Source organism: Hydra viridissima, unplaced genomic scaffold, assembly GCF_058129835.1.
Source record: "Hydra viridissima isolate aposymbiotic clone 2 unplaced genomic scaffold, HvirCarnegie_v1 scaffold_6, whole genome shotgun sequence".
NCBI classification, from domain to species: Eukaryota; Metazoa; Cnidaria; class Hydrozoa; order Anthoathecata; family Hydridae; genus Hydra; species Hydra viridissima.
Genome location: NW_028324305.1, coordinates 6,757,142 through 6,771,762, shown reverse-complemented (window position 1 = coordinate 6,771,762; position 14,621 = coordinate 6,757,142). Strand labels below are relative to the sequence as shown.

At 29.0% G+C, this 14,621-nt stretch overlaps 1 protein-coding gene across 3 annotated transcripts; it reads left to right on the top strand.

Moving 5' to 3' along the window:
• Positions 1 to 3,365: 3,365 nt before the first annotated feature.
• Positions 3,366 to 13,833, top strand: LOC145189902 (sodium-independent sulfate anion transporter-like). 3 transcript variants are annotated; one of them, XM_090091714.1, is made up of 4 exons: positions 3,366 to 3,433; positions 10,643 to 11,459; positions 12,324 to 12,615; positions 12,824 to 13,833. In XM_090091714.1, the coding sequence occupies exons 2-4, from the start codon at positions 10,644 to 10,646 to the stop codon at positions 13,603 to 13,605; spliced, it is 1,890 nt and encodes a 629-aa protein (XP_089947840.1). In that variant the 5' UTR covers positions 3,366 to 3,433; position 10,643; the 3' UTR covers positions 13,606 to 13,833. The 3 variants fall into 3 exon arrangements, with proteins under 3 accessions (XP_089947840.1, XP_089947841.1, XP_089947839.1); XM_090091715.1 differs by lacking the exon at positions 3,366 to 3,433 and adding an exon at positions 10,271 to 10,432 and having other exon boundaries at positions 11,264 to 11,459; XM_090091713.1 differs by lacking the exon at positions 3,366 to 3,433 and adding an exon at positions 10,271 to 10,432.
• The last annotated feature ends 788 nt before the right edge of the window (positions 13,834 to 14,621 follow it).

The window sequence follows — 14,621 nt, the reverse complement described above, 5'->3', positions numbered from 1 at the left end:
AATAATTTTTTGTTCGTGAAATTCAGGTTTTAGAAAAATAGACACTTAAGTTAGACACATTTCGGCTTCTTTGGCAATCATTTTCATTAATATTCCATCGAATACAACAAATACAAATAGTGTATTTAAAGGAAGTTCCAGCATTTACTTTTTAAATGTTATCACGTGCCTTTGTAAAGCATAAAAGCTTAGTAAACACCGAAAACCAATTAGATTAATTATGAGCTGCAGATATGACCAATTATGAGCCGTGCCTCGCAATTAGAATAACGTAGCTTTTATTTGAATTTTTATTTATTATTGTTTGTGATTCTTTTTTGATTTTTATTACATCATAGACTGATTACTTGTTACATAATATTTGTCAATTGACCTGTTCAGTTTATTTACTGTAAAATCTTTTTTGTTTTGTTTTACCTTTCGGCAAACTTTTACCAAAAACTTTTACAAAAAATTTTTACCAAAAACTTTTACCAAAAACTTTTAGCGGAACGGCAAAAACAAAAAAGACTCTTGAAAAAACAAAGCGAAAGTGTACCGTTATTGAGTGTTGCACATTCTTCTTTGAAAACAATGTAAGAACATGTAAAACCAAACCTGCAATAAAAAGAAAAGAAAATTTCTTTTCAGAAAACCTATATGAAAATTGAGATTTCTGCTGTACGAAATCAATAACATTTCTAAAGAGCAGCAGCAGTTTAAATTGAAACTTCTAGGGCCAAACTTCTAGGGCCACACATGATTACCAAGAGATGATTTCGCCTTAATCAAGACCAGGACTTTGTCCAAAGTTAATTGAACACTTCCGAATTGGTGCACTATGTTTAGAAAAGAGGAAATACATATATTTGTTTTGATAAAACTCAATTTATACCACTGCAACTGAGCAAAAAGTATAAAATAAAATTCAACCATTCTACTCCATCTGAGGAATGGTGGTGTTCTTTCAAACTGTTCTATAAATATCGAACTGTTCTAAAATGGTTTTATAAAAGACCGAAGGAAAACAAGACTAGTGTTTATAAATGCATTTTAGCTCGAAAAGTTGTATAATAGTAAACCAATTACAAATATAACTGGTGTAAATGCAGTTGGTGTCACAGCGCTGCCACATTTAATACAAAAAAGGAAAAAAAACTTCAAGGTTGATTAATTCATTTAAGATAGATAATGCACCACAAGAAACAAACAAGGATTATGTCTTTAGTTCACAAAAGCTTTTTACGACAAAAGGGCAACTAGAGATAACCAATTCTCATAGCGTACGGTATTGGTTCTCACAACTCAATTGCACCAAAAAATTGATGTTATTGGAAGAGATTTAGTTGATGGATTTTTAACTGGGCACTAGACTTTTTATTATAAAAGCCACAAAGTGTACCTTTAGATCGGCTTAATGCGTTAAACTGTTATTTTATGAGCTACTATTTTAGCTAACATTAATAAATGTAAATTAATCCTCATCAAGTTTTTTAACCAAAGCGAATCAGGTAGCTACATGGTAAAGTACTAGCTGACATGGTAAAGTACTAGCTGACATGGTAAAGTACTAGCTGACAAAAATACATTTTGCTCCTTCTGCTACAAGCGGTGAAAGGGGAGTGACAACTATAGTCCTCTGTACCAGTAATAGTAATTGGCAATTAATTCCACCAATGATAAGTTAAACACGAAACAAAGTTGCAACCTAGTTATTGTAGGAGCACCCTTATATTGGTTCAATAGGAGGGTACTTAAGCAGTTTTTAGGTTGCAGCTTCTCTCTTTATTGATTATGTTAACTATTTTATTGAATATCTTAACTATTTTGCAAAGCACAAAAGAGTTTTTATTCAAAATAAGATTCTTCAAATTTTAGCTAGTCATAAGTCTCATACAAAAAAGTATAGCATAAATAATCTCACATGTACAATGAGCTGTTTTTCATGTGCAATATGCTGTTTGTTTTGTGCAATGAGTTGTCTTGTGGAATAAGTTGTTTGTATTGTGCAATGAGTTGTTTTTCTTGCACAATGAGTTGTTTTTCTTGGGCAATTAGTTGTTTTTCTTGTGCAATAAATTGTTTTTCTTAAGCGATGAGTTCTTCACTATCGAACAGACGATAGTTTTATCGCGATTCATCCAACTTTCTTATTTCGCATTATATTTTGGGTTGAATAAGACTGAAACGCAAAATAACAAAACTGCCTGCTCAGTAGGAAATTACGAAAGAGGTAGGTACAATATTACAACAGAACCGAAGAATGAAATAATTTTGTGAGTTGACATAACACTATCAACAGTAAAATGGTGTCCGATAGAGTTTTTCCAGGTATTGCTCTTTATTACTTTAACTAAAAAAATCTTTTAAAAAGTTTTGAAATGTTGTGAAATATTATGAAATGTTATGAAATCTAATAATGACTCTTTCTAGAAAACATGTAATTGTTAAGTGATGTTCGTTTGCTTGTAGAATGAAACACTTTTGAATGAGAAATGTCAGACGTACGAAAGAGTTCAAAAAATGTTTTCATTTTACTGGCAAATAAGTTTGCGTTGCTTGGTCATGACTGGGCGCATACCATGATAAACTCTATAAAAAAAGTAATATATTTATCTAAATAAAATATTATATGAGACCGAAAAGTTTAGTTTTCTAACTTTGAAGAGTACTGAATATGATATTCTCAGAGAGATTGAATTTAACCAATTGATTCAAGACTTCGCAAAGATGAAGTCTCGTAAAGTGCCGAGCTTGTAATTGTAATTTCAATTCATCTGTTTCCCTTCTCCAGATATCTTCGACTTTGCGTGTTAATTGTGTTTAACTATTTGCTTGTTTATTAGTGATATATAAATATTTCATCAATCTGTTGTGCATGTACAGTTCCTAATATAATCACATTATTATGAATTAGAATGCCACAATTATTAAAAACATATAGAGTTATCTTTTTTTTGCTTTTAAGGTAGAGTGGGCCTCCACAAAATATATGCCCAGGGCCTCCAAATATCTAAATACGGCCCTGATTATACATCTACCTCATGCGAATTGAGTCTGTGCATCAGCAGAAGGTTGTATTTACTGATAAAAACGAACGTGAGTTTTCGTTGCTGCATCGCGTTGTAAAATCATTAAACGTTTATCTAGTAAAACATCTGCTGCTGTGATTTTCACAGTTCACAGGTTTTTATCACGTGTCAAACTTTAAATAAAGTTTCAAATTATCACATGTCAAACTTTAAATAAAGTTTCAAACCATAGACATGCTGCTATTGTTAAAAGAACAATACCAGAACGACAAAAATGTAAGAATTCAAAAACGTAATCCTGTTCTCCTTTAGCTCATAAAACAGGTGACTTGAAAATGCTAGCGCTAGGTGTGGGATGAGATTATATAGTTTTTATTTTTTCAAGTGATGAAGAAGTCATTTAAATGCTGATGGTTTAGAATGTAAGCATATTTTGAGAATTATAAAAAAAGTTCATTTTTTTTGAAAAAACTTTCATAACGTCTTTCCGCGACGGGTCTTGACAAGATCTTTGCGTAAATACTTATTGTGTAGACTATTGTTGACTTGATTTCCTAAGTCAGTAGTTTCTGTAAGTTAGACAATTTATATGTAGCAATATTTTTTTTTAACATTTGTTATGCATAACCCTTTACATTTTGTAAAAATTGTCTTCATGATTTTTTTATATTTTTATTTGTATATTCGCTTACAGTACTGATTACAACTTTGATCGTAATCTAAAGAACATGTTTATCTACAAAATTTGTTAATATATAGAACTTATTAACATACAGAACCTGTTAAAACATACAGAAATTGCTGCTTATTACTATAGTAATAAGAAACAACTTCTGATGAGCTTATAAGCTCATCTTACCTATTACTGAGAATCTCAATTATGAACTTCGTTTCTATTAATCAAAATTCTCTACGCTGCACCAACAATTTCACAAAACGAAAACCAAAACAAAAAAATCTCCTTAGTTCTAGACAAATTCATAGAAACTTAAAAAATTGATTACGTACACACTCACATTTTTTGATTCGCCGAACAATAAAAAGAAGACAGCAAAAGTGAAAAAATGGCCTCTCTACATAATATCAGTTATTTTAAAGTCAAAAATAACTAGTAATCATGATCTTTTTATTCCTCCGATTGCAACTTTTAGAGTGTTCAATAGACATTGTCTACACGGTTCAAATGCTTTTACTAACTTACCTCAAGAAAATGAATTGCTATTAATTGATAGCCTCAGCAAACAGGAAGAAACTTTCTTGCTAAAATTTTCTTAATGTTAGCAGGCAAGTTACTTCCTTGTTTTCTTCCTGGTTTTTCATAATAGGTTTTAAAACATTTTACATGTGCTGATCTTACTAAAGACGTTGAAATGATGAAGATGCTCCTTTCTTTTACTGATAAAAAGTTTTTCTTCATAGAAGCTGCTACCCCTTGACAAGGTATCGATGTTGCTAAGCTGCTCATTTTTGTTAAACAGTTCCAACTTATTATTTCTAAAATTATTATTATTATTTCTAAACTTATTATTTCTAAAATTTCTGTACTTTTTTTTCATCAAGTAACCTAAAATATGCTACAAATTCTTCTTTCTTCACTTTCTAATACGTCGCTTCTTTTATAAGTACTTTAAACTTTTCATAAGCTCTTAGGATATTAAGAGTATTAATTATGAATTGTTACTTTTACATTTTTATTGTTAGTTGTAAAGTTCAATAAGAATTTATTACTTGTTAGCAATTCAATAAACATTTAAACGCTTGTTATAAATTTTAAAAGTTTTTTACAATTATTAATATTGTAAAAAATCATATTTTATACGGATTTACTCATGATTTTCATTCCATTCTAATTTCAAACAACCTAATCCAACAGTGTCAAACAACCTTTTTTACTGGAGAGATATTTCAGTTTGCATGATTAAATTCTTAATTCGAGCCAGATTTGCTAAATTTTTGAGTTTTTGAAATATTGATGGAGTTTTGATTAGCAGGAACCTGTAAACGGTTTTAATGTAAGGATTTTAAAATACATAATGTATAAAAATTAATGTAATGGTCGCTTAAAGAGAGTACCTGAAAAGTGAATAATAGTATAGGCAATGGGCACACAACCTCAAATAAAAAACTTTTTTTTTTTGTTTACTTATGTTTTACTTTAAGAATGAATTAACTTTTGATATTAACGCACTTTATATTTTTAATTTGGAAAAACATTTTCTGGAAGAGGCATTTTCAAACCTTAAGGTAATTAAGAGAAAATTGTGCTCAGTGAGTTCAGTGAAGTACGTGTAAAATTGTCCTCAGTGAGTTCAGTGAAGTACGTGTAAAAGAGAAATTCTTAACTTGCACCCAATTAACCATCTATGGGACGAATTAGAGCATGAATGATTAAAAGAAGGAAAAGCTTATGTCAATTAAAAGAAGACATTAAAGAAAATACGATTTTGAGAAAATGAACTTTTGAAACCACTTAAACCAATTCCTAGAGGCCTTAGTCGTAAATCACAGCGGATCAGAATTGTCTCGCCAATTTTTTAAATTTTAAACTGTAAAAAGTTTGCAAATTGTTTAAAAGTCTTTTACAAATGTTTTAATGAAAGTTTTTGTTTTAAAAGTTTTTGCAATTTTTTAAACTTTAATTTTCTTAAATTACGTTAATCATCTTTTTTTTTTGTTACCATATCAGAGTAAAAATCTTGGAAATATCACTCACACCATATTACCTCCACAGCGGATAAAAAACTTGACAATGGTTGGATTCTTTTGAAACAAACTGTAAAGCAACCAGCACAGTGGTAGTTGCGTGATCCAAAACTTCCGAAGCGAATCCAATATTTGTTAAAGAAATAGGAGATTTTCTGAAACGATTGCGTAATAAGCATAAATGTTTTAACCAATCGTTGATCTTAAAATACCAAAAAGTTATTCTCATATGATCTTGTTAAAGTGTATTCTAGTAAAAGTAATGCTGAGAAAACAGCTTTTAAATTTAGCGCCCCCCCCCTGTATACCCAAAGTATAACATCTTTAGTAGTTAGAATGATTTTATTAAGTCACTAAGCATGAAATCTTGAAAACCCAGGTAAAGATTAATCTCAGATACCTAGTAGGTGTTTAGTTCAATTCCTGTAAATACATGTAGTATATCGATTTCATTCGCATTTTGAATAAAAGCAAGGTTGTTGGTAAGTTTGTAGAAACATAATTATTTGCCTTATTGTATATGTGTACATTCTTGAAACAAAGTGTTTTTTTTTTTAATTATGAGTAATTTCATATTTTATTGGGTGGAATGAACTATTAAGTTTTCAGTTTTATTCAGTTTTAGTTATTTATCCCTTGTGAAAAGGATACAGAAGTCAGGAAATAAGATTTTCAATATAGTTTACATTGAATATAACTTCAAATTTTGTATAAAACTACAATATCTCAATGCTATCAGAATGACATCAGATTTAAATAGTGATATTTAGGTATATTAACCCTTTAACAGTGGAACACTTTTTTCGCAGCGGCTCTTTCCAAGTGGAATACATTTTTTTTATTGCCGTTTTTAATATTTTTTTATTTAAATGAGGAAACTTCTTAACTTTAAGTAAAAAAAAATTGAAAAGTATTTTTTTCACAATATTTTAATATTATTCAAAAAACTTTTAATTTCAAATCTTTGGAAGTATGATAACGTTTAAAACAAAAATTAACACACAGACCAACATTACATTTAACACACATGAATCTAGAGTCAGTTCGAATTTTGTTAGCACTACATTCTGCACATCTTGATGGGTTTTTCTTGATAGGATTGGGAGAAAATAATGATGGAAAATTTCCCTCAACTAGTCTCATTGGATAAATAGAATCTCCAGATTTTAAGTTGGTGCTCTTGGTAACATAATTTGAAAATATATAATCGATAATACTTAGGCGAAATGAAATTGATGTTTTTGTAAATTTAACTATTTCCAGATCTTTTAGTGAAAAAACTAAAAAAAATTATGCAATTTTGCCTGAGATACAAGTCTTTAAAAAAAGCATACTCAACGACGACTATATCCGCCGTCCACATATAAGTATCAATTTACCTTCGATGGATATAACCGTCATACACTGTTAAGGGGTTAACAAAAAAATTAATGAAAAAAAAAAAAAAGGCTGAAAATAAGCTTTTACTCTTTTTTTTTGGATGTGTAGAAAACCAGTCATAAAAATAGTTTAGAGTTTGTTTTTTTTATTATATTTTTACTTTATTTAATAAATTTTCTGAATTAAGACCCGAGTGAAGCGTCACTGTTGGTACCGTATCACGTTTGGAAGTGCTTCAGCTTTAGATTCATTTGTATTCTTGAGTGACACCAGAGAACCAAGTTGATAATTGCTGCATTCCCTGTTAAAACTAGTTAGAAGTTCTATTTGCGGAACATGTTCACACAGAGTAGGGTTAAAAGTTGTAACGTGCGTACCTTTGTATCTTCGAACTCAAAAAGTAAAAAAAAAAAATACTTATTTAATATTTTATCTCATTTATAAAAGTTATTTGTATTCACTGGTTGTAGGTAATGTTGAAGAAATTTCTGATAACAACTAAAATATTAAAAAGAAATTGATAAGAAGGTAATAAGATATTAATAAGATATTAATAAGTTGTAAATTAATGTGTAATTTATGAAATGGAAAGTTTTTTGTAGCTCAAACATTTTCAAGCCAGCAATTCGATCAAGTCATTGTGGTACCATCTTTCATAAAATGAGTCAAATTCTTCTTTTTTTCTTGTTTTTTTAGCATTTTCAAAAGGACATTTTCAGCATCTTTCATTCACTCACATTCATTCACAAAGGATGCATCTAAAACACACACCTTTAACTAAGTCTGAGAAATCAGTTATGAGATTCACTTGGCATGGAACGATAATTATTTTATCAAATCTTGATGGTAGTCAATTGAAAATATATCCTGTATCCTTAACTTTATTTTTAACAGTCTAGTGCCTGATTTCATTAGATAAGTGAGCAAATATCATTTACGAGTCCTCACTATCAATGATATACATACGATACAAACAATAATACTATTATATACCATTTTTAGATGAAAAGGAAAATTTTTAAATCTTATAAGAGTTATACTTTCCATGTTCTTATTACAAAGTTGTATCAAGAACGACATAAAAATTATTAAAGAAGATCAGAATGAAAGTATAAAGTGACCAGTTCTTCCTCTAGGTCTTAATTAGCAATTCCGTTCTCTATAAAACTTTTTAAGGGAGCCTATTGATGCATATAAAAATAAAACATTTTTTATCACCTTCATGTAAAAAACCGATCAAGCAAATGTGATTATCAAATTCACTTTCTTTAACATGAGAATTTGTTCATAGAGATTTTTTTTAAGAGATTATCCTTAGTACTACTTTTTTTTTTTTTTTTGTCATTGTTTAGATAATTTATTCTTTTTTTTATTATTATTTAGATAATTTATTTTTTTATTATTGTTTAGATAATATTTTTTTTTTTTATCATTATTTAGATAATTTATTATTTTTTTTTTTTATCATTGTTTAGATAATTTATTTACTTTTTTTGGCATTTATTAAAAATTGGACCGGTCTATAATATAGAGATCGTTTAATAACAATTGCACCTAAAGAAACACATAAGTTTTTTCTTTTTCTTTTACTATTTGTTTTTTTAGCTTTTGTTCATTTCAAAAGTTATTTAAATGACTTAAATGCTTAGTTGGCTATCATCATACATTAAGAACAGTCTGGTGAAACAATAGCGGTATTGCGTCCACAATCTTAATGAGAACAAAACACAAGAAACCGATGGTTTTTTTGCAAATAATTCTTTAGTGCGTTAAAAAGATCAAGTACACACTGCTATTGACTTAGTATTTTTCACGAAATTTTTAAGTTAATTGAGCTGCTGGCTATCTAGGGATCCTTTTTTAGCATCACAGTGATAATCTTATCTTCTCTCTTGTCAGTGGCATTTAAATTAAGTAAAGGGTAAATATTTTAACTTTACTAATACTAAAACATTAAATAAGAATACTCAAACATTAAATGGTCACATCATTATCATCATCATCATCATCATCATCATCATCATCATCATCATCATCATCATCATCATCATCATCATCATCATCATCATCATCATCATCATCATCATCATCATCATCATCATCATCATCATCATCATCCATGCAACATTTCCACTTGGTCACACTACTATCAACCGTGCAAATTCCATTCAATGTTTATAGAGAATATAAAAAAGCCAGTTTGTAAATCATCCAGTGCTTTTAAAGAATTTTTTTCAATAAAAAAATAAATCATTAATATACATATATATATATTATAAGTTGAAAGTTTAAGATTCATCATCCACTGCTTCCAATTTTCTTGGTAGTAAAAGAAAAGATTAAAGTTTTAGCAAAGTTAGCCATCAAATCAACTTTTAATGTAAAAATGGATGTTAAGAACTTAATTCAAGTTTACCGGATCAATAATCAAGTGAGTTGTACCGTCGTTGTACAATGATACCTACCGTCAACTCATTTTTAGCTCCTACACTGGCTCACAAAATGTGCGAAATAAACACCGGATAATTATGCACCAAACTAAAATATGTTCACATTTATTTCAGATGATGTTTTCTCAACTGAAAGCCATTCTTTTGATTGATTTATTTCTTTAGGATGATCGAATGAAGCAGAAACAAAAACATTTTCATTAAAAAAAAAATTCATAGACAAAATGAAAACTGTAAATGTAAAAAAAAAACTTTGTTGGCAAAATCTTTCAAGAGAATTGAACAAGAGAAGGATGAGAATTTAAAAAATCGAGTTTTAAAAATTTAATTCAGATAATAAACATTTCAAAAAAACTCGTATTTTATAAAATTTGCAAAAATGAAATTTTTTTTTACCATGAATTTCAAATTGTTAAAATTTACGCCTTTATTGATAATAAAATTGGTTTATCAGCTGTTTTTTTACATGCGGAAATTCAAACATGAGCACTTTCCTTCAGGATTCGCGACTCAGTAATTTGATACCTTAAGTACGCCCCAAACATTTGTTTAAAGCTGTGTGAAAAATTATTTATAATTCAAACCTAAAAAAAAATAATTAAAAAGGCTTAATCCTAATATGGTTTTGTCTAACAATAGTGCTAACAAAAAAACAAGAAGCCATAACTGACATACAACATGTTTCATAAACTCATTATTGTATTACCCAATCATTAAACTCAAAATCATTCTTCTTTGTTTGCTTTAAACTTGATAAAAAATAAAAAATGAGCACTGCTGACAATGCAATTTAATTTAAATAATAAAGAATTGATTATGCTTATTGCTTGTCAAATGTTAGACTAAAAATCACAAACTGCATTAACACGTAAAAAGGGGAGAATTTACGTAAGTAAAACATTTACTCTGTAATTTTGTAACAACAGTTAAACAATCTTTGCATTCATTTATCAACTTTGACGGAGTCCAGTTTCCGTGACTTCTGCAAAAAAACGTTTATACATAAGATGTGTAAATGTATTAGCCAATAGCCTTCTACTTTTTCAGTGTGCTTAAAAATTACTTGTGAAATGTACATTTTTCGTTTTAATAACCTAGAATGATCTTTTCAAACATAAAGAAGAGCGATATTTTAGTTTTTCTCAAGAGATTTTTCCCAATATTGGTTTGGCTTCCTCAATATAACTTGAGAAAATTACGCTGTGATTTTATTGCTGGGTTGACGTGTGGTATTATTATTATTCCTCAAAGCATCGCTTATGCCAATCTTGCTAAACTCCCGTCACAAAACGGACTATACGCCTCACTAACGCCTGGTCTCATTTACAGCATTTTTGGTACATCGAAAGATGTAAGCATAGGAACGTCTGCGACTCTAGGTTTGTATACGTCTAGATTCAACTCAACTAACTCCCCAATTGGTGCTTCTCTTCTAAGTTTTCTAACCGGAGTCATTTTAGTGCTAATGGGTATTTTTAAACTGGGCTTCTTGATCAAATATGTACCCCAGCTTGTAATCAGCGCATTTGTGTCAGCTACAGCCATCACCATTATTGTATCGCAGTGTTCAAATTTGCTTGGAATAAAAAAAGCACCTCAAAACGTGTTTGAGATAATAAAACATATCATTGTGAACATCAAGCTCACAAACATATGGGATTTAACTATGAGCATTTGTTGCGTCGTATTTCTAACTTTTTTTGTTTTGCTTTCAAAAAGAAAAAAGAATCCGAATCCGAAAAATCACATCAAAGCGAGAGAATTTATGGAAGTTACAATATGGTTTTTGTGCGCTTCTCGAATGGCTATCTTATGTTTCTTTGCAACTATCGTTGTTTATATATTCCACGTAAATGGTTTCGAAAAGAAGTTTTCAATGGCTGGTACAATCCCAAAAGGGCTGCCGACTTATCAGGTCAGAAATTTATTTATTATTTTTTTGGTAAATTTATGAACGTGTTTCACATGGAAAAAGACATCGGACATTAAAAGACATCAGATACTAAAAAAAAAAAAAAAATCCTTCTAGTTTAATAATTCGAACAATTTTCAGCAATTTTTAAATTTTTGACATTTGAAACTTATTTTCAATAAAATTTTAAAAAAACAATAAAAAATAATTTTTCGCAGGCTGTAATTTCGGACGTTGAGGTTCTGGACAAAATATTTGTCCAAAAGATTATTGTCCGAAATCTTTTATTGGTATAAACTCTAGGAAGAATGAATGGTAATTTTTACATAGTCTTACACTAAAAAACATAATTATAAAGAAATAACAAACCTATTGTTGTTATAAAGAAATAACAAATCTATTGTTGAATTATTGAGCATCCTATAAATAAATCCTTTGCAGATTTGGAAGAGGTTGTTGCATAAAGAAACGATAATCTTTTGTTACGTTCTAGCTTGGCATGAAACTATAAATTATATTGCAGTTTTAAAATTACTTCTTTTAGCTTGCAATCAAAAAATGCAATTAAAACATAAATAGTTTGTTAAAGTTATTTACATCAGCTTGTCAGAAATCTTTAAAACCAAAAGTTTTAGTCTAAAATTTAGTATTTGTAAATGGATATGATATAGATAAAATAAAAATGCTAGTAATCTTTAATTGTTAGCTAAATTATTTAAAGTCTTAATGCAAATGCAAAACCAGAAGCAAAAAGTTATAATGCAAATACCTAAAAGTGTATTTTAGTCTTTATTTTACCTCTGACCACTGCATATGGCAAAGGTGATAAGAGTTAGAACTTAAAAACTTTAGCTTTTTCTTTTTTAGAACATTTTTCAACCATTGAAGAATGGCAATGTCACATTGAAAACTACAAGTGAACTAATAGAAGGTTTTGGAGCATCTCTTTTTATATTACCTGTAATCATGTTCATAGAGCAAATGTCAATAACAAAAGCGTTTGCTAAAAAGTTTAATTACAAAGCGAAAGCACAACAAGAGTTGATAGCAGTTGGCATGTGCAACATCATAGGTTCATTTTATGGAGGATGGTCTGTGAACGGTGGCTTCTCACGTTCAGCGGTAAACTCCATGAGTGGCGCGCAAACTCCTTTTGCAGGTAAAAGTTAATTTTAAAACAAGCAAAAGAAATCATTTTAAAGCTAAATATTTTTAATCTATTAACTTCAGTTGTAAGTAAATGCAGCTAAAGTTATTTTTTGAACAGTTTCGACAATTTTTAACTTATTCTTTTTTAAAACCTCCTTCAAATGTTTATATAAGTTTCTTTGAGTGTTTTTAAGACTCTGCTCTACTCTTTTATTTAGGTGCTGTATCAGGAATTGTTGTTATAATTGCTCTCGAGTTTATGACCCCAGCTTTTTATTATATTCCATCGGCCGGATTAGCAGCTATGATACTTATGGCTGTACTCACGATGATTGAAATAGATATAATAAAAAGCATATGGAGGTTTCACAAATGGGATTTATTACCATTTATAGTTACATTTGGTACAAGTTTTTACAAACTAGAATATGGAGTTATGGTGGGAACGGGCGTTGCAATCCTAATGATGCTATCCCGTGAAGCACGTCCAAAATACTTTATTAAGAAAGATGATCTAGAAAAATCTGTCACCCTTCAACTAATGGAAAATTTAACATATCCAGGGGTGGACGCAGTGAATAAAGCGATTTTTTCAGAGATCAATAATTTAAGTAACATTGAAAAGTTATACTTGGATATGTCCGCCTTTGTACGAGTAGACTTTACATTACTTAAAAATTTTGAATTTTTGAGAAAAGAGTTAGAGAAGAAAAAAATCTCTCTTTACTTTGTCAACTTTTCACGCGATTCTGTGAAAAGAAAGCTTTTAAACGCTGGTTTAGTTGACGATGAAATTTTGACCAACTTTACAGCAAGTACTATGTTAGCAAATATTGATCTCTCGCCTCAAAACGAAGAAGCGTTGATTGAAGGTACTTCGAAGAAAACTGAGCTAAAATCGGAGTTTAATAATGAAGAAAATGTAATGATAAACAGTAGTGGTTTTGTCGAGAGGAATGACAATGCAGTTAATGAAGATTTTGTAGATAATTTAAGTTAAAGATCAATTGCTTATTTCTTATTTTTACGAATATTTTTAAGTACATTCAAAATTTCTTACAAAATCTTTACAAATATCGAGGTAGGAGTTTTTAATCATGTAAAAAGACTCTGCAAGAAGAAGTTTTTAAACTTTTGGAATTTTGTATAAATATGATTTTAAGAGGCAAATGTTTATTTGAAAGTAACATCCATCTATCGATCTATCAATACCATTTGTCCATCCAAATTTAGAGTATTGAACTATCTATCAAAAGCCGAATTGTTGATGCTTAAAAACCTCAGAATTTATCGATGTAAATTCTTTTTAAAATCTTTAATACGTTTTCTTTTTAATTATAAGCATTTGAGCATACAACAAATGTATACGCACAAACATATATATATATATGTTTGTGCGTATACATTTGTTGTATGCTCAAATGCTTATATATATATATATATATATATATATATATATATATATATATATATATATATATATATATATATATATATAAACTTTATATATATATATATATATAAACTTTATATATATATATATATATATATATATATATATAAACTTATATATATATATATATATATATATATATATATATATATATATATATATATATATATATATATAAACTTTAAAATGTTTAAAATGATTCGTAACGTCAGGTGGGCGTTTGTTAAAGTGTAAGAAAAGAATAAAAAGTAACGCAAAACTCAAATCAAAGTAAGAAAAAGACTTATTTGAAGTAAATTTAAAAAAACTAATTAAAAAAAAACGTATGTAAAGGGCAAGAGATAGTTACTTAGTGAGATCATTTGGTGAATTCAGAGAAATGATTCCCAACGAAATTAGGATCTATCTAGAGAGACAGCACTCTGTCCAATTCATAATTTGGGCTGGATTTGTGCAGATGGCTCTTCTCCAATTTTTGTACCAGAGATCAAGAGCAGTTTGATCCCCTAGTCCAAAAAAAAATTTAAGAGTGGTCCTTAAACTTTTTAGCAGAAATCATCTTC